The sequence below is a fragment of the Chanodichthys erythropterus genome, chromosome 10 (genome assembly GCF_024489055.1).
Source record: "Chanodichthys erythropterus isolate Z2021 chromosome 10, ASM2448905v1, whole genome shotgun sequence".
NCBI classification, from domain to species: Eukaryota; Metazoa; Chordata; class Actinopteri; order Cypriniformes; family Xenocyprididae; genus Chanodichthys; species Chanodichthys erythropterus.
The window spans coordinates 33,374,789-33,394,157 of record NC_090230.1 but is presented as its reverse complement, the minus strand read 5'-3'; the positions used below and the strand labels follow the sequence as shown (position 1 = coordinate 33,394,157).

Genomic DNA, 19,369 nt, shown 5'->3' with positions numbered 1-19,369 from the left:
ACATTGTTTAAAAATGTCTTTAAAGAAAATCATGATGTTAATGTTTATAATATCTTACTATCTTCATGCCTTATAGTCATATTTAACAGATTAGTGCTGGGTGATAATATAATGCAATGTTTGCATGTAAATTAAAGGGATTTTGAGATCTATAATTTGTTACATTAAAACAAATAATATAAAAAGAAGAGACTTACATCTCTGCCCATAACCCGCAGCTCAAATTGTGTTTCCTTGAAATACACTTTCGTAATTCTAGGCCTGAAAAATCAAATATTAAAAGTAATTTTTTTTTAACATTGTGAATAAATAAAAACATAATGACAGAGTGAAGAGTAATAATGTAATGTCATGTAATATAATATAATATAAATCTGTTTAAAGGAGTAATTCACCCAAATATAAAAATTCACTCATCTACTCTTGCTTGTTCCAAATGATTACAATGAATGTGACTGAGGCTTCAAGCTTCAAAAAGGATGCAAAAGCATTATAAAAGTATCATAACAATAGTCCATATGACTTGTGTGCTATATTCCAAGTCTTCTGAAGTCAAAGTCAGCTTTATGAGAGGAACAGACCCAAATTTAAAAAAGCCATACAGATTTGGAATGACATGAGGTTGAGTAAATGCTGACAGAATTTTCTGTTTTGGGTGAATTATTCCTGTAATAGGTTAAAAATTCAGTTAAACATCAACCTACCAGAAATATTTCCCGACTTGCGTTTTGTTTTTGTAAACCACAACCCCGACAGGAGTCAGTCCTAGGAAGTACTCCGATTGTTTTTCTCCCTGAGAAGACATATGCATTATATTTACGCATTAAAGGGATATTTCACCCAAAAATAAAAATTCTGTCATCATTTATTCATTAAGAAGATATTTTGAAGAATATGGGTAACCAAACAGTTGATGGGCCCCATTGTATATTTTTGGTTACCCACATTCCTCAAAATATCTTCTTTTATGTTTAACAGAAAAAAGAAACTCATACAGGTTTAGAACAACTTGAGGGTGAATAAATGATGACAGAATTTTTATTTTTTTAAGCAGCCTACAATATTCATAGTATACAATGCCAGGTTTATTAAAAAGCTAGACTAAGAAAGATGCTAGAGCAGAGGAGAAATGCAAAGAAGAATTAAATCATTGAAAAAAAGATAAATGTTGATATTTTATCTGAGCAGAGTACAATGAAGGAAAAGAAAATCCTCTGTTGATTTGTCAGCAGGAATGCTTGTGGGCTCTACTTACAAACACAGGGTGCAGATCGACTCCATACATTTCCAGTGTTTTGGCAATTCCCAAGTAATTGTTTTCTGCCTCGGCAGGCACCTGACCCCTGCACAGAGAGGTCAACGTGTTACTGAACACACAGAGTCAAGAAATACTATCAAAATAAGAGTGTTTAAAGAACTTAAAACCTTTTTGGAAGAAGGAGTATAACCTGGATTATCGAATGAGGAAATGTTTAGATGTGCATTTAATGTTCCCTTGTTGAAACAAACAATGATTTAGTTTGAGCAAACATTTGAAATACCAAAGTAAACAAGAGCAGCATATAGGAAATAAAAAAAAATCTAATTTAATCATTAACTCACTGATTTTCCCTAGAAAGATGTGATTTTCAATTTTGCTTTAGTATTATATTAATAGTATAAGATATAACTATCAAAATACACAGAAAAGTGTTCCCAAAAGATGATAAAAGCACGTTGCAATTGTGAAATATGCTTAACCTGGATTATCAAATGAGAGAATTTAAATCTGTACAAAAAAAAAAATACATTTGCAAAAGAACAGAGCAAACATTTGGAATACCAAAGCAAACAAGTGCAGCACAAGACCAGTAAGAGAAGAGAAATCAATGGAATGTTTTTTAGTCAAAAAACTGTAATCATTAACTCACTGATTTCCCCAGAAAGATTGAATGTGTTTTTCAGTGTTTCTTTAAGTTAGTCAGGAAATCAGTGATTTGTAAATGTATGTTTGTCACGGACTGAATAGCAGGCCCGTACCAGTGAGGTCAAACCTGAAAGCAATTAAACCGACTAACACTAATGAAGGAAAGCGGAGGGAGTGCATGATCTTAACACAACATTTAAGAGAAGATACAAATATATAGATTCCAGAGGGGAAATTCAAACGAACAAACAAACTAATTATGTATCTATGCATCTATCTATACACATACAGTACATGCATAAACACAGGTATATATCAAGGGTGTTTCCTCAGAGGAGGCAGGGAGGCAGTGCCTCCTCAATAAATTTTATGAGAAATAATCCATATTCCAAAAAAAAAAAAACAATGCAAATGTGACATTAAAAATGTATAAATCACTCGTTTTTCTAAAGTAACACTGTCCAACAGGACACCGGCAGGTGAAGTTACAGCGGGAGGCTTGCCTACCCTGAGCCCACTGAGCTTTAACAGACCCCCTTAACCATGCACGGGGTTTAGTGGGGGGTAATTGAGATTGAATGGGGGAAAGTCATGTGAGAAGAGGCAATGCCTCCATCGTGCTATGATTGGATATGATTGGTTAGTGCGATAAATCCCGCCTCTTGTTTTCGTGCACGTTCGCAAATCAGTCCGAATGAACAAAATTATGGCATTAAAGGGAAGATTCATTAAAAAGTAAGTAAACAGCTCATCCACTTAGATATCACCGCTTTATGTCACATCAAAATCAGACTTGAAATGGCCTGAAAATATGATGACTGTGGGGTTTTTACTGAGGAATCAGCTTGGTGAAACATGATGACAGATGATCTGAAAATAAGTTGAGGTCAGAATTATTGGCACCCTTGGTAAATATGATTAAAGATGACTATAAAAATAACTCTGCATTGTTTATCCTTTTGATCTTTAATTCATAAAATGAGAAAAAAATCTAACATTTCATTGAAGGAAAAGAATTGAAAGTGGGGGAAAATCTCCCTGGAAAAAGACATTACGTGTGTCTAAATCGTCCTAATGCGCGGTGAGGAGGACAGTTTGAGTGGACAAAGACTCTCCAAGGATCACAGTTGGAGAATTGCAGAGATTAGTTGAGTCTTGAGTCTCAGAAAGCGATAAAAAAAATATCAAACAACACCTACATCCCTGCTAGATGTTCGGGAGGGTTTAAAGAAAAATCCTCTGCTCTCATCCAGAAACAATCTCCAGCATATTCAGTTGTCAATCAAGACTGGAACGTCAAACGGGACGAGCTTCTACGGTCAGATGAAACTAAAATAAGAGCTTTTTGGCAGCAAACCCACCGGTTTGGTGCACACATGGATAAAAAGTACCCCATGCCCACGGTTAAATATACTGCTGGATCTTTAATGTTGTGGGCCTATTTTTCTGCTGGAGGTCCTGGACATCTTGTTCAGATTCATGGTATCATGGATTCTATCAAATACCAACAGATAAAAAAATCAAACCCTGGCCGCTTCTGCTAGAAATCCAATAATGAGCCATGGATGGATCTTCCATCAGGACAATGATCCAAAAACAAACATCAAAACCTACACAAAAATGTGTCTCTGAGCACGAAATGAAGCTTCTGCCATGACCATCCCAGTCCCCTGACCTGAATCCTAAAGAAAATGAGTGAAGTGAACTGAAGAGAAGAAGCACCAGCATGGAGCTGGGAATCTGAAGGATCTGGAGAGATTCTGTATGAAGGAATGGTCTCTGATCTCTTGTCAGGTGTTCTCCAAACTCGTCAGGCATTATAGGCGAAGGCTCAGAGCTGTTATCTTGGCAAAAGGAGGTAGCAAAAAGTATTGAATAAAAGGGTGCCATTAATTGTGGAGAAAAAAACATTTATTTCTTAATGTGATTTCCCCCCCACTTTCAACTCTTTTCCTTCAATGAAAGGTTAGATTTTTGCTAATTTTATGAATTAAAGATCAAAAAGATAAACAATGCAGATTTATTTTTACAGCCATCTTTGATCATATTTATCAAGGGTGCCAATAATTCTGAAGTTCACAAGTAAAATATATGGTTTAAATTGTTACTGCCTTTAGTTAATATTTTGGAATAAATTAAAAAATGCTTAAAAACATTAACTTGATGAGATTTATACTTTGTTTTAATAAATAGAACATTTATTGCAGAAATGTATTTGGTTTCACTTTTTTTTTTTGATGTGATGTTTATTTCTGCAGGAAAATGTGACAACATTAAGTGTAAATGGAAAATTAATTTACATTTAATTTATAAAAAAAAATTATATAAAAAAAAAAAAAAACGGAGGAATTTGCCTCCTCATTTCAGAACACCACTGCACGCCACTGGTATTTATATAATATAAAAAATAGTTTCAATTCATAATTGAAACTATTAAAAAAAATAAAAGCATTATATGTGTCCTGTTCCTGTGGTCAATCTAGCATATGTACAAATGCATTCTGAATTCCCCTCACAGCGGCAGCGGTTGCGGCGGGTGAGTCTCTGATGATTGTAGATGCTCTTTTATTAGTGTCGGGCCCCGTCATTTGCAGGCACCCCGGGGACTCGCCGCATTCATCTCTGTCATTTTGGCCCTGTGCGTGCGGCAGCATATTGCTTCTTAATCGCTGAAGCTTTCAGTGCATACAGAAAATATGATGCAGCACAGCCGGTCTGAGCCACATCACAGACGGGAGTACCCATGATCCTTTTGTTCTGTCTGAGAGGGTCGCCCTCTTGCTTTATCCGCGTTTCTCTTTGTCTATAGCTGAGCGCAGAAGGAAACTCCAGCATGCACATTCTATTTTTATAATATGCAAAACAGTATGCAATTCAAACCATACAGTAGTATACAAATATTTTGTCAAATGATCTCATTATTGCATGTTTAATTCAGCGAGTGGTATCCAGTTGTAATCCAGAATTAAATAGTTATTGTTAAAAAGTAATTTTTAGCCTAATTTGGTGTAAAAATCTGAACTCTTAAAGGTGCTAAAGAGGATGTTTTGTTTTATACATTTTTGCAATATTACTTGAAACTGTCTTTACTAACTGATAAAAGACTATTTATTAGGTGCACTGAAAGGAATAATATTAATATACATCATCTGTGCACGAGGTAGGGCCTTAAAAACATCAGCCAATCGTTTACGCGATCATCCCTCTGGCTTGTGAGAGACGAGCGCGGCTGTGCAGATGTGCAGATTATGAGTTACCTGCGGTGAGTCCGACATAATGAATCCACTAACACGACACAGCAAATGCCGGTGGTAAACACTCATGTTCCAATACGTTTGTGCTCAGGTTTTGGGAGGCGTTCCCACGAAAGGAGGGGGGGTTGATTTTATGCATGCGCTCATTTCAAAAACTCAGTAACAGTCTTTGGTTTCTCAGTCGACGAAAAGAACCTCTTTAGCACCTTTAAGTGCATGGTCTGAAGCACACAGCGCAAGTGCACTTAGGGTGTGTCCGAATCCACTTTTGCTAGTTTAAAAATGGTCGGTGCGCCCGGTGCAATGTCTAAAAGGGTTATCCCTATTCTCTTAAGGTGCCCTCGAATGAAAAATTTAATTTATCTTGGCATTGTTAAATAACAAGAGTTCAGTACAGGGAAATGACATACAGTGAGTCTCAAACTGCATTGTTTCCTCCTTCTTATGTAAATCTCATTTGTTTAAAAGACTTCCGGAAAACACTCGGATCTCAACATAACACCGACTGTTACGTAACAGTCGGGATCATTAATATGTATGACCCCCAATATTTGCATAATGCCAGCCCATTCGACGCATTAGACAAGGAAAGGCAGTATTAACGTCTGGATCTGTGCACAGACAAGGTAAGCAAGCAAGAACAACAGCGAAAAATGGCAGATGGAGCAATAATAACTGACATGATCCATGATATCATGATATTTTTAGTGATATTTGTAAATTGTCTTTCTAAATGTTTTGTTAGCGTGTTGCTAATGTACTGTTAAATGTGGTTAAAGTTACCATCGTTTCTTACTGTATTCACGGAGACAAGAGCCGTCGCTATTTTCATTTTTAAACACGTGCAGTCTGTATAATTCATAAACACAACTTCATTCTTTATAAATCTCTCCAACAGTGTGTAATGTTAGCTTTAGCCACAGAGCATAGCCTCAAACTCACACAGAATCAAACGTAACCATCTAAATAAATACTTTACTCACATAATTCGAAGCATGCATACAGCATGCATGACGAACATCTTGTAAAGATCCATTTGAGGGTTATATTAGCTGTGTGAACTTTGTTTGCGATGTATATATAGTCGAGAGCTCGTGTGGCAGAGGAAGCGCATCTCTTAAAGGGGCCGTGCTGAAAAAATCAGTGCATAGTTAATGATGCCCCAAAATAGGCAGTTAAAAAAATTAATAAAAAAAAATCTATGGGGTATTTTGAGCTGAAACTTCACAGACACATTCAGGGGACACCTTAGACTTATATTACATCTTGTAAAAAAACAATCTAGGGCACCTTTAATGAGTCATGGGTGTGTTTTGGGTGTAACATGTAATAAACCAATCAGAATCTCATCTCCCATTCCCTTTAAAAGCCATTTGCACTCACGCCATGGCGTATTTGCTATTTACAAGGCAGAATTTGCAAGCGGAATAACTGAATGCATCTAGAGTGAGGAAACAGATCTGCTCGTGCACAAGGTTAAAGCAGACCATCTACGGGAAAAGCCTTATCTTTATTCACACAATAATCTTTTACATTGTAATCCTTTTATTTTTAATATTCACCATGTTTGTGTGCTGCTGCCCTGCATCCCTGTGTGTATAATAAGCAGAATGTACACGCGTTGTGCACCCGCATATAGGGGCATATTACTAACACGCCCTTTAAATAACAAAACAAATATTGCACCATTGACTTTAGACCAGGTTTCAGTTGGTCAATGGCGCAGTCTATTTCAGCTGCCTCGAAATAGTAACACATATATATGCGTATAAAATGGGACATATATATATGTCCCATTTTTGACTGAAAACAGATATTAATACTATTTTCTTTATCTATCTTCAGTATCTATCTTCAGTATCTATCTATCTATCTATCTATCTATCTATCTATCTATCTATCTATCTATCTATCTATCTTTAGTCTATTCACTTAATTTCCTCACATACTTTTGCTTTCTCATGTTTCCTGTTCTTAATCCCCCGACATGTTTAAGTGCTCCAGCATTCCTGATCAGAGTTTCTCATTTTACCACTGACTGTCAATCACAGGAATGCCTTAATACCGTCCTAACCCTCATCTCTCTTATTTCTCGTCTTCCTGCCTCTCAGCGATCTCGCCGCAATAAATCATGTTTTCCAGTGAAAAACATCCAAACATTTCAAAAAACAAGATGCCTCACCTGACTATCAAAATTGCACAAGGGATTAAAGCTTGTTTACAGAGAATATATTTTGAATGTGATTTATGTTGTTCCACTTGCCACACAAACACACTCAATAATGTGATTTTTCTTGCAGTGCTCCTGTCGTGTCTCTGCAGTTGGAGGAAAAATGAGTCTTTCCTGACTGATCTGCTCTACTTGAGCTCCTCACTGAGCTCTTAAAAATCAGGCCGCTGATAATCATACAAAACTTCAAGCCAAGTGGGGATTTGAGCCCTAAAGGCAAAAAACATGACAATCAGCAGTCAAACACACATATTCGGTGGAAATCTGAGAAAGGTAAGAGTGCCGACTTAAATATGAGCAGAGAAAAAAATCTGGAAAACAGTTTAAATGGAATTTTACTCTAATCAAGTCACTCTTCTGACATGTCAGATTCATACTGCAACAATAATACGAGTATAATAGCATGTCATTCTGTTTTAGAAGGGAAAATTGCATGTTAAAGGATTAATTCACTTCAGAATTCAAATTTCCTGATCATCCCCATGCCATCCAAGATGTTCATGTCTTTCTTTCTTCAGTCGAAAAGAAATGAAGGTTTTTGAGGAAAACATTCCAGGATTTTTCTCCATATAGTGGACTTCACTGGGGTTCAACGGGTTGAAGGTCCAAATGTCAGTTTCAGTGCAGCTTCAAAGAGCTCTACATGATCCCAGACGAGGAATAAGAGTCTTATCAAGAGAAAAGTATGATCAATCGGCGTGAATTACAATGGACAGTTTTTGCTTTCCGAACCATCTTTAAAGGTCAGCAAAACATTGGGATGAGCCTTCGTCCTCCATTGCGCCATTGAAAAGGGTCAAATGCACGTATCTGATTAATATCAGATTTATTGCCACATATGAACGAGGCCTGAAACTGATCTGAGAATATCGGAATCCATGTGCTTTTTTCCTGTTTACACATTCGTGGGTCATATCTGATCTGTGCCACATAGGAAGATAAAATGGGAATTGGGTCACTTGGGTCACTTGAAACATGTAATGTAAATCTGGCCATAGTGTGTCATCAGACAGGTGAAGCACATCACACACTGACCGGCTCTCCACAGGCAGACAGGTGAGTGTTTGGCAAAAGGTCAAGCCTTTCAAACATACTGAGAGCAGCTCTCGTTACAACGACATGGACAACGGCCAGAGGGAGGAATCTTTACTGTCTTTACTTCAAAACCCCAGCGGCCCTGTTCCCATGGGAAGCTCTTATATTTACCGTAGCTTGTCCTTTGAAATGACTTTAAACAGGAATGTGATGTTTGAGCTCTCACCAACGGTGAGATCTAATCTGTGATGGGATTATTGTGGATTAAGGTGTGAGATGTACTGTGTTTTTTATTGTCTTACATGAGCGTTTTATGAATCTGTTCGATGGTGTCCTCTAGTTCCTCTTTCTGGTCAGGGACAAAGCGATATTCTGACACGTAACCTGGTGTGTGTTTGTATGGGTCGTAATCTCCGAGCTCGGCTGTAGGAAAAGACAAAGATTATACAATGTCATGTGGTAGAAAGAAGATGAAATGAAATTATAATAAATAAATAAATAAAATTATAATAATTAAACAAAATGAAAACTTGAAAAAACAAAACCAAAAAAAAAAAAAAAACATTTTTAATAAATAAATAAATAAAATCAAATGATGAAATAAATAAAATTATAATAAATAAAATGAAATTATAAAATAAATAAAATAATATTAAATTACTAAAATAAAATGTTGAAATAAATACAATACTAAATAAAAAATGAAATTAAATAAATGAAGTGAAATTATGAAATAAATAAAATTATAATAAATAAAATATTAAATGAAATGATTTCATTAAGAAATAAAATTATAATAAAAATTAAATGAAATGTTGAAATAAATAAATACAATTATAATAAATAAAAAAATATAAATATATAAATAGATATAAATAATAAAGATATAAATAATATATAAAATAAATACAGGAATCAAATGAAATGATGAAATAAATAAAATTATAATAAAAATAAAATGAAATGATGAAATAAAGAAATAAAATTATAATAAATAAAATGAAATGATGAAATAAAAAAATAAAAAAATTATAAATTATATTATGTTATATGATGTTATATACAAATATGAGTCATAAAATATATTATAAAAGAAGCTGGAAAGCCTATAATTCACTGAAGTGTCATTTACTGTAGGAAAAAAGGACACATTTTGTGAATATGTACATACATTGAATAGCAAGAGCTCCCAGTTGGGTGCTGATATTAAAGGGACAGGGAAGTCTCCCCTGCAGAACATCCTGCTTCACCTGCAGAAAGAACTGATACCTGAGAGAAGACAGAAAGACGGACAGTATAAGAGGATAAGACTGCACTGCAGTCAAACAAAACCAAAACCATATAGCACCATATTACTGAAATGACTGTATCCCTAATTCCTAAACTATGCTGATTTATTACAAAACACGCACCTTGTAATTTCCTCTTTCAGTTTACAAGGATCTTCAGCATAAAATTTCACCCCAAAGTAGAGCGTGTATGGAGGTCCAGCTGGAAAGAAGAAAACAACCGATCAACACTAAACACTAAATAAACCCTAACCAAACCAGTCCTAACCAGTAGCAATGCGACATTTTCAATGTGATTTCAAAGTGATTTGTCTGTCCTCAATTAAAGAAAAAATGATGCACAATGACACAATCACAGCCGATCAGAACATATTTGATGTTTAAAGTAGAGCAGGATTTTTGACCAATGAGATTCCACGGTGGGCGTGGCTACTTCGCATGATGTGCCACAAATAGATACCAAGAGATGATAAAATTAAAAAACATGGATCAGGATTTATTATTTTAGTGCTACACAGATTACATATCCCAATAATTCATTATCAAAGAAAAAAAATAATTATAGGTAATTTTAAGCAGTTTCACAAAACAATTACATGTAGTATATTAGTATCACTCTCTACATCCAGGCAAAAATACAGTGTAATGTAAAGTGACCCGTTTTACATTCCTGCAAAACTGTTAAGAACCAAACCTGACGCAGATAGTCAGGATTATTTTGGGTATGTTATGGGAGAACCTACTGTATTATGTCCTTTTTCAAAGTCTTGATTTTGTCTTGACCTACTAGAACAGGTTTTCATGCTTGAATGTTCAAAAAAACACATTATTTTCCCCATATTTGAGATTGTTGCAGCTCCTCTCTTCCCAGTCTGTCAGTAACGCTCTTTTTAGTTCCTGTGTCTATGAAGCCCCTCCTTCTGAAAAGCACAATGTGCTCTGATTGGTCAGCTGGAGCAGTGCGTTGTGATTGGTCAAGCGCTTTGAGCGTGTTTGGGAAATGTCCCACCCCTTATCATAACCGCCAGTTTCAACACACTACTAACTGATCTGGCTCCGCCCCTTTATTTTGCACATGCATTGGTTATTTAAATGAGGAATATTGTGACGTGTTCATTCCTGGAAGAAAACTCAAGTCTTACAATGGAGGTGTTTCAGGGAGTTCAGAAACAGTGACACTGAGAATAACTCCCACTGGAGGGAATTTATAACTTTGCAGACCTTTCTCACGCTCAAACAGCAACATTACACACTAAAGAAATTTGAAAATGTTAAAAAGCATAATAGGACCCCTTTAAAACTAGGGTTAGCAATATATCTAGGTTGTACACAAGATTAAAAAGCAGCAACTGATATATAATGCATTAATTTCCCAAAGGAGTGAATTACTGAATTAAACAAATGTGTTGTAAATTTTGCCCTACATTCACATCTGTAGATATGCAAATACTCAACTTGCTGTGCAACTAAACACACAAACATAACTTTATTCATTACTACTTATTTGGATGAGCTTAACTGCATAATTACTTTTCAAATTATCATTTGAAATGCTGTATGAGTTTTATCAGGAGGCCTTTAAAGAATCATTACAGCGCTGTCTCATGCTGCGCTGATCCATTTTTAATCTCCACTGAAAATGGGGGGGTAATCATTAGGTCAATGTGTTTCGTCCCATGATGCACAAAGAATTAAAGACCATCTCTGAAGATTGCTGAAGACGGAGCGGTGTATTTTATTAGAAAACCATTGCATACTTACTTGTTATCAAATCTTTATGTTCAGCAAGTGTTTTTGAGGGATCAAGCCAAAACTGTAAATACAAGAGAAGAGATTTGATCAGATACAAGATCAAAACACAATAAACATCTTTTTAACTGAAGCATCAGACTTTAATTAGTGAGTACTACTGAAGCTTTACTTTAGTTCCTCCCAAAAGCTTTGAGCTGCTGAGATGTTCAGTCATGCAAGTGCTGGCATAATATGAGGCCTATTAAAACCGGCCTCTGAAACAGGCTCATTAAAAATGTGTGCAAGAGTCACTGTGGCCTCCATCAATAAAACATGAAGTTTGAGCACGTCAGAGCATGTCGTCTAGAGCTGAAAGAGTGTCTGTGGCCAGTAGCGGCCTTTGCTATGCCAAGAAATGAACGGGGGCTTGGGGCAAAAATGCAGCCAAAATTAATAAAAACACTTCCAAAAAGTAAGATATGTTGCAAAAAAAAAGTCTCTGTATAAGTTCTTGTTTTTAATATTTATAAGAAATATAATACTAGCAAAATTGCTGTTTTCCTGAATATCAGCACGTTTACAAATGTGATATTGATTTATACAATTCAATAAACAATAAGTTAATAGGCTGTTGGGTGACATACATTTTAGACACAATTAGGGCTGCTCCCTAATAGTCGACGAGAAGAGGCTTAGTCGAACAAAATTTTATTAGTCACTTAGTCACAAGGGGAAAAAAATCCACAGCAAGTGGCAAAGTCACACAGTACGTGAGGGACAGATCGTTAACAGCTGGTCTATGTGGTAATTACAGTACATCGGGCAGGACATCCAAACGCTCGCCTATCATTCATCGACCTCAAATATGGCTTATCATCTCAAACATGTAAGTAGTAGCAACTTAACATGGCTGCTGTGGGCTATTCAAGTGTTTGTGTGAAAGCTGAATAGTAGTGTGCTTAATGCATGACAGCTAACATGGAGGCATCGATGCGATCACTCGCACTTAAAATACTCCGTCATTTTTTGTTAAACAGATAAGAGTAATACATCTTTTATTTGTGTGCACTCACAATAACAACAATCTCTGTGAACTTGAGCGCGATTACAAAAAGAACCGAAACTCCATGTAAACTTGCCTCACAGACATGACAAATAAATCTATATAAAGCGAAATATCTACTTTTAAATGGACCATCTCAAATGGAAAACAAATATTCTCAGGTTATGTAATCCATATGAAACGTGCATATAGGTGCGTCAACTACCGCGATGATGAGTCAGCATTGTCGACCTCATCACTGCAGCCGAAAAAACTAGTTTATCAGTTATTAAAATGTTAAAAGAGTCTCCATGCTTTTTTCCCTCCAATGCAATCATTATCATCACTTCTGCGGGTGCGCTGCAGCAAGCTTTATGCGTGAGCTTGAACGCTGATTAGGCTATGCAGGCATTAAAGGTCTTTTATAATGATTTATATAGTTTATTAACCCTCTGGGGTCTGAGGATTTTCGGGGCCCTGGAGAGGTTTTGACATGCCCTGACATTTGTGCTTTTTTCAGTTGTTCATAAACATATTAATGGAAAAAGTGTCATTACACTGTATTCAGCACAAACTAGGCTACAATAAGATGTGAGGAACATGTATGTACATGTTTGTGTTTTTGAAGGAATAACGGTTATGCGTGGTTATTGAAAAAACAAAAAACTTACGTCACTGAAATAAAGCCAAAAAATATATATTAAATCTGTGTTCACAAGACTGTTGTAGACTAGAGTTTTTGCTTCAAAATGATGTAAAATCATCCTGCCTACTCATTCATATAAAACAATATATTGATTTAGTTTTTTTTAAGACACTTTTTGTCAAGAAACACGGTATGCGTGGAGGCGTGAATCATCATGAATAATGAGATGATTCACACATGAGAAGACAAAAGATTTGCATAATGACCTTTAATGACCTGCATATCAATGAGCTCTTTCAGTCAGGTAGGCTGTGAAAAAGCCCTCTGTGATCATGTCTCAAGCTCATCATGGTGCATATCAAATATACAGAAAAAAACAGCAATACTGTGAAATATTATTACAATTTAAAATAATTGTATTTTATTATATACTTTAAAATATAATGTATTTCTGTGATGCAAAGTGTTTGAACAATTATGTTACCTCGATGGCATTTCATATGGTCTTTTAGCTTAACAGCATGCACATTTGGAGAAATATTGATGGATTCTCATATGTTTTTGTCAATTTTCTATACAGAGGAGTAATATTTATTTAATATTTATTGTTATCAGCGCTGGATACTGTGTTTTCAATTCATTCTTGCAGCCGGAGGGCTCTCTGTGCACATTTAGTCCACAAATTAATCTAGAGAAGAACAGGACATTCCAGGAACTAACAGAGGCTCCCAGAGATCTCTATAACATACAGATAAACACTTTTCAAGACAATAAATACACGATTGAGACGATGTATACATGTATTGCCTCAGAATTTGCCTCAGAATAGCGCTGGCTCCGTGCCCGTGGCCGCATTAGCGGATAATGAGCTGAATCACAGACTTCTGACATGTGTCTCTTTTCATACAGATTAAATAAACAGAATTTTTGTTTTTGATTTGACTTACACAATTTAAAACCTGACATTGCAACATTTCTTTAGACATAAGTCTAATTTTTTTGTGATTAGCATTCACTAAGTTACAGTTCATTTTCTGAGAACTATCAGATTGGACTTCACTCAGAGGGAGACGAGAGATCACGCATCATGTTAGTTTTCTTTATTTTACAAAAAGCACACCATTTTGTTTTTACTCTGAGTGTACACAAATAAAAGAAGATATTCCAGAGATTAAAATGGTGTACAACTCTTAATTGTATGTGCAACATTGACAGAGTATTTTGAGTCTCTTTCACACTGGTAAGAAAAAAAACGCGGTGGTATCGCCAGCGTGACCGCCGACCTGAGGGAGTTAATAAACGTGCAATTAGTCGACTAATTGCTTAAAATGAACAATTACTAATCGACCAGCCAAATACTGGTTGAGGGCAGCCCTAGACACAATATTGTTAATTTTCTCTCTCTCTATTTTGCCAACAAAAATTGTTACAAACTGTAGAGCCATTGCGCATCTCGGAGCGACACACTTTCAGTTTCATTACTGAATGAATTCGCATTTTTGAGCAAATCGTTTAATAATTGACCAGACGGCTCACTCACTTCTGCTTTGTCCCTGAATTAATCAGCCATTTTAAACAAATCATTTGACTGAATGATTCAATGATTAGCTCATTAAGACAATGATTTGTCGCCACCTACTGGTGGTTTTAGTGTCATTTCAATTAGGAACTGGGGGATGAAGATTGAACAGTCGTGATTGTAACTATGGTTCTGGTTATAGAGATAGAATGCATTTATAATTAGGCTATTAAGTGCGAAATATGAGATAACATTGTAATTATAACAAAGATAAAGTAATTGCAGTCGTATTGCATACAATGTTTTTGTCTTTTTTCCCTCTGGGAGATGGGGAGGAGTCCTCCAATGGTTTCTTTGAAACAGGCATCTGAAATGCAAAAAATCTCTGTCTGTGGCTTATATGTTTCTGTCCTAAAGTCTGTACCCTGTCATTCTTTAGACGACGGTCCGCTAATTGCCATGACAGAAGCCTCAGACTTTAATTGAACAACATCTTCATGCTGATTTTGATGCATCGAAGTGCAATCATGGAAGCATTGACTGAATCTTCAGCTCTTGTGTGGAAGTGCCATGTTATGTCCAAAGAGACAAGACAGAGAGCTAAAAACACACCAACTCAAAGGCAATACAACCTGTGGGATTTTTTCACCTGTTTTATGGTCCAGTAGGTGAAAATGGTGTATCCGATCGCTAAAGTAACAGCACACCTCCCTTCAACAACACACACGATTAGAGTAATTCAAATGCTGCAGGACAATGCACAAACTGAACTTCAACACTAATTATGAGCAATATTAAAATTGATGCTTCCATTAGCAAACAAAACATCAACTATGAGGGCATTAAAAGTGATTTACTCAATCTGTGAGGCGGTTCAGCTAATTAACATCTCACAGGCTCTATAATGAACAGATCTCAGAGATTATCATGCATAAACACAGCCTGAAGATCTTCTTAATATTTTAGACTCTTGTCAGGTGATATTTCAGTGAAGTCATGAGGGGATTATATCTGGCATTGCCTTGAAGACAAAATTCATATGCCATTTAATGGATGTGCAAATGCATGCATGAAATACTTTATATGAGCACGGGAAGCTTCACTTCCCAACAAACACAATAAACTCCCTCTGAACCGCATTTGCATAGAGAGACAATGCAAACAAACATGTGTGCAAACAACAGGAAACGAGGTGTGTGTGCAGACGGAAAGAGGATTAGTGCTGCACGTTATTAAATTAGAATACATTAATTGAGTCACTAAAACTCATCTAATATCACATTAGAGCAGCTGGTGTGTTTCAGCGAACTGAAGAGCTCAAAGACACAACAGAGAGAGTCTTAATTTACAAGAACAAGGAGGATGCTTTACATTCAAGGCTGATGATTTGAACAAACCTTTACTACTAAGTGATCATCAGATTTACAATATTCACTTGGTGGATGATAAAACCAGTGAAAACATATCCCACAAACTTACATTGAAGGAATGTTAACAACGACCCAAACTACATATCAACAGAGCAGAAGATGCAATGGAAATGTTCAAAATAAGAGGCTTTTCCTCCTATAAATGAGGACAGATGTTTTATTTTGCATTTCTAACAGCATGTTAAAAATGTCCCAACAAAAAGTGTGCCAAAGGAATTCTCAGTGCCTTACAATTAGATGAGGCATCTATGAGTCAAGAGCGCATGTAACCCACACCCACAGAGCAGAAACCACCACACTACCACGTAAATTACACTGTTTTGAATAGGGATTTTTATCTCCTGTCTCTTTGTTACCATAATAACCGTTCATAGAGTTGATAGATTTGTGTAAGTGTAAATGTAAGTTACAGCGTGCCTCTCGCCCACCTCATGCTCAGTAATAAATCCAGGTTCATGGGACAGGGCCCGGAAGGCATTGTGGGAAACACCTTTCTGACACAACACTGCCCTTTGCCTTACCCGAAATTTGGCCCCTGGGTAAACCTTACCAGCTTGACCTCAGATGTGAGCCTCAGGACTTCATGACCAGTTAATGGTTTAACAAACTTTCTTAAAGGAACAGTCCCCAAAAGAAGATATTTTGAAGAATGTTGGTAAACATTCCCGTATACACTCTGTTGTCACACTGTTGATTTCCCGTATACACTCTTAAAAATAAAAGTTCAAAAAAGAGGTTTCGCAGAGATGCCATTGAAGATCCATGTTGAGTTCCACAAAAAACCTTTAAATAGATAGTTCACCCAAAAATTAAAATTACCCCATGATTTACTCATCCTCAAGCCATCGAAGGTGTATATGACTATCTTCTTTCAGACGAACACAATCGGAGATATATTTAAAAATACTCTGGCTCTTCTAAGCTTTACATTGGCAGTAAATGGGGGCCAGATTTTGAAGCCAAAAAAGTGCATCCATCCATTGTAAAAGTATTCCACATATTTTTAAATATATCTCAGATTTTATTCGTCTGAAAGAAGATAGTCATATACACCTAGGATGGCTTGAGGGTGAGTAAATCATAGGATCATTTAAATTTTTGGGTGAACTATTCCTTTAAGTGAGAACCATTTTTTCTTGGTGCAAAGAACATTTTAATCATCTGAAGAACCTTTTTTCCACTGTAAAGAACCTTTTGTTCAATGGATGTTAAAATGTTCTTCTCAGAACCACAGATGGCAAAAAAAGCCTTTATTTTGGATAAAAAAATTTAGTGGAAGTCAATGGGAAACAAAACGTTTGGTTACCAACATTCTTTAAAATATATTCTTTTGTGTTCTGCAGAAAAGAAGTCATACAGATTTTAAACGACACGAGGGTGAGTAAATGATGACAGAATTTGCATTAATGGGTGGACAATCCCTATCCTTTTTTTGGGGTTTTTATTTTCAATCATACATTTTTGCTACATGACATGAGGGTGAGTAAATGATACCAGAATCTTAATTTTTGGGATGATCTGTTTCTTTAAGTTGATAATCTTCAAGCACTCACCGTTTGATGACTGTGGTCACAATAGCGAAGCCCAAAATACTCAGTTTCGGCGAGGTTCACGTGATTGAACACATAATCCAGCACTACAGAACCTTTGGTTGTTTTCTGTGGAGAAATTAGAAATGCATTAGAAATGTCATCATGAACATGCTGTTTTCATAATAATGCAAGCAACATCAAAGTTGCGAGCTTGGCTGGGCTGGACTGCATCTCTCCTGAGGATCTACTGACAGTGAGAGGAGGGTTTGTGGCTTTGTTCTCTGATTTAATACAGTGCTTGACAGGTTACTTTCAACCACAAACCACACATATGATAAATGACCCGTGCACACACCAGTTAAAGCATAAAAACACACACCACTAATGCCAATAAAGTTGAGCATGACTAAGGTAAATAGAGGTAAAAAGGAAACACAGTGACTAAACCTGCTATTACATGACACTCTGTCTGATGATCTACCCCTTGTTTTTGAATATTTTAACTCTAAAGCCATGGGTATGCTTCATTTTTTTACGCGTAGGCTAGTGTACATGCACAGTTGAATGCACAGCCTTGCAAAGTAAACTTCATTTGACTCGTACACACACACATGCGCAGTTTTGAGCAATCTCTCACCACGAATTACAAAAAATTAAATCAGAGGCAGATTTAAAACATATAAATTGTACCTGCCTTAATTCCAAAAAAAAAAAAAAAACATAAACCAGTTCGGCCCTGTTCTAGTAAATTCATGCAACAAGTACGTTACCACCAATAAAAGCTTTACTATGGTAATAAATCTTCAGTGTTTATGTGACATCTCTGCTGATAGTTGTGCAACTGCAGCTCACACGAATGACACACGTCAGCTCATATGACACAAGGTGAGTGAGAGGAAACCTGCAGGAGTTTCTCCATGCTGGGAGTGTGTGTGTGTGTGTTTGTGTATGCCGTAAGAACACACACACATATAAAACACACAAAGGATTTGGCGCGTATTCAGTGTTTTGCAGCTCCACACAGACATATGTCATGATCGCTCCTATTACACGCTGCAGGGTGAAACATAATGAACTTCACATCTGAAACACTATATACAACAGCAAACCCACAGGACTGAAATGTCACACACAAGATCTCTTTAACATCTCCTAGACAGAGATGAGATTAAATGGAGAAAGTTTTAGTTTTTATTTCGATTTATTTTCCGTTTATACATGAGACATGACGCATTTCAGTAAGTTGTACTATATCTTTTAACATACCTTCTGATGTTCATTCATGTTTATTTCATGCTATAACTAGTAGTAAAGAGGAAGAGATGGTCCGTTGATGTGCTGCTTGAACTGAGAAGGCACGCCATATTAAAGAGTGTCAAAACCTGGCATAAAAAAGTGGCATAAATTAAAACCCCAGACTTTGTTTCATGTGAAAAGTAACAAATCAAATAGGGCCGGGACAATAAATCGATTCATCTCGATTCGTGGATCGATTCTATGATGTTCCGAATGCATCGCGATTCTCTCTTGAATCAATTTGAGCTTAGTTTTTAACAGCAGATGGTGCTCTAGGTTAGTTTTTATCCACACACTCAAATGCTCACAAAGAAGAGCGCTTGTGCATTCGGCTGTGTTCTTGGATGAATGCTTTTATGACAATTATGAGATTAATGTAAACAGCCCACTGCAAACACCCTTGTAATTCACTTTAAAGGTGCCCTAGATTGTTTTTTTACAGGATGTAATATAAGTCCT

At 36.3% G+C, this 19,369-nt stretch overlaps 1 protein-coding gene across 3 annotated transcripts in view; it reads right to left on the bottom strand.

The window, feature by feature from the left end:
• Positions 1–19,369, bottom strand: part of epb41l4a (erythrocyte membrane protein band 4.1 like 4A) — a 59,222-nt gene that overhangs the window by 20,515 nt on the left and 19,338 nt on the right. For all 3 annotated transcript variants that reach the window (XM_067397385.1, XM_067397387.1, XM_067397386.1), the window contains exons 2-9: positions 17,636–17,740; positions 11,476–11,527; positions 9,838–9,916; positions 9,597–9,694; positions 8,728–8,848; positions 1,256–1,343; positions 705–793; positions 198–261 (exon numbers count right to left, since the gene is read on the bottom strand). In XM_067397385.1, the coding sequence (XP_067253486.1) occupies positions 198–261; positions 705–793; positions 1,256–1,343; positions 8,728–8,848; positions 9,597–9,694; positions 9,838–9,916; positions 11,476–11,527; positions 17,636–17,740 (696 nt within the window). The remainder of the gene's footprint in view (positions 1–197; positions 262–704; positions 794–1,255; positions 1,344–8,727; positions 8,849–9,596; positions 9,695–9,837; positions 9,917–11,475; positions 11,528–17,635; positions 17,741–19,369) is intronic.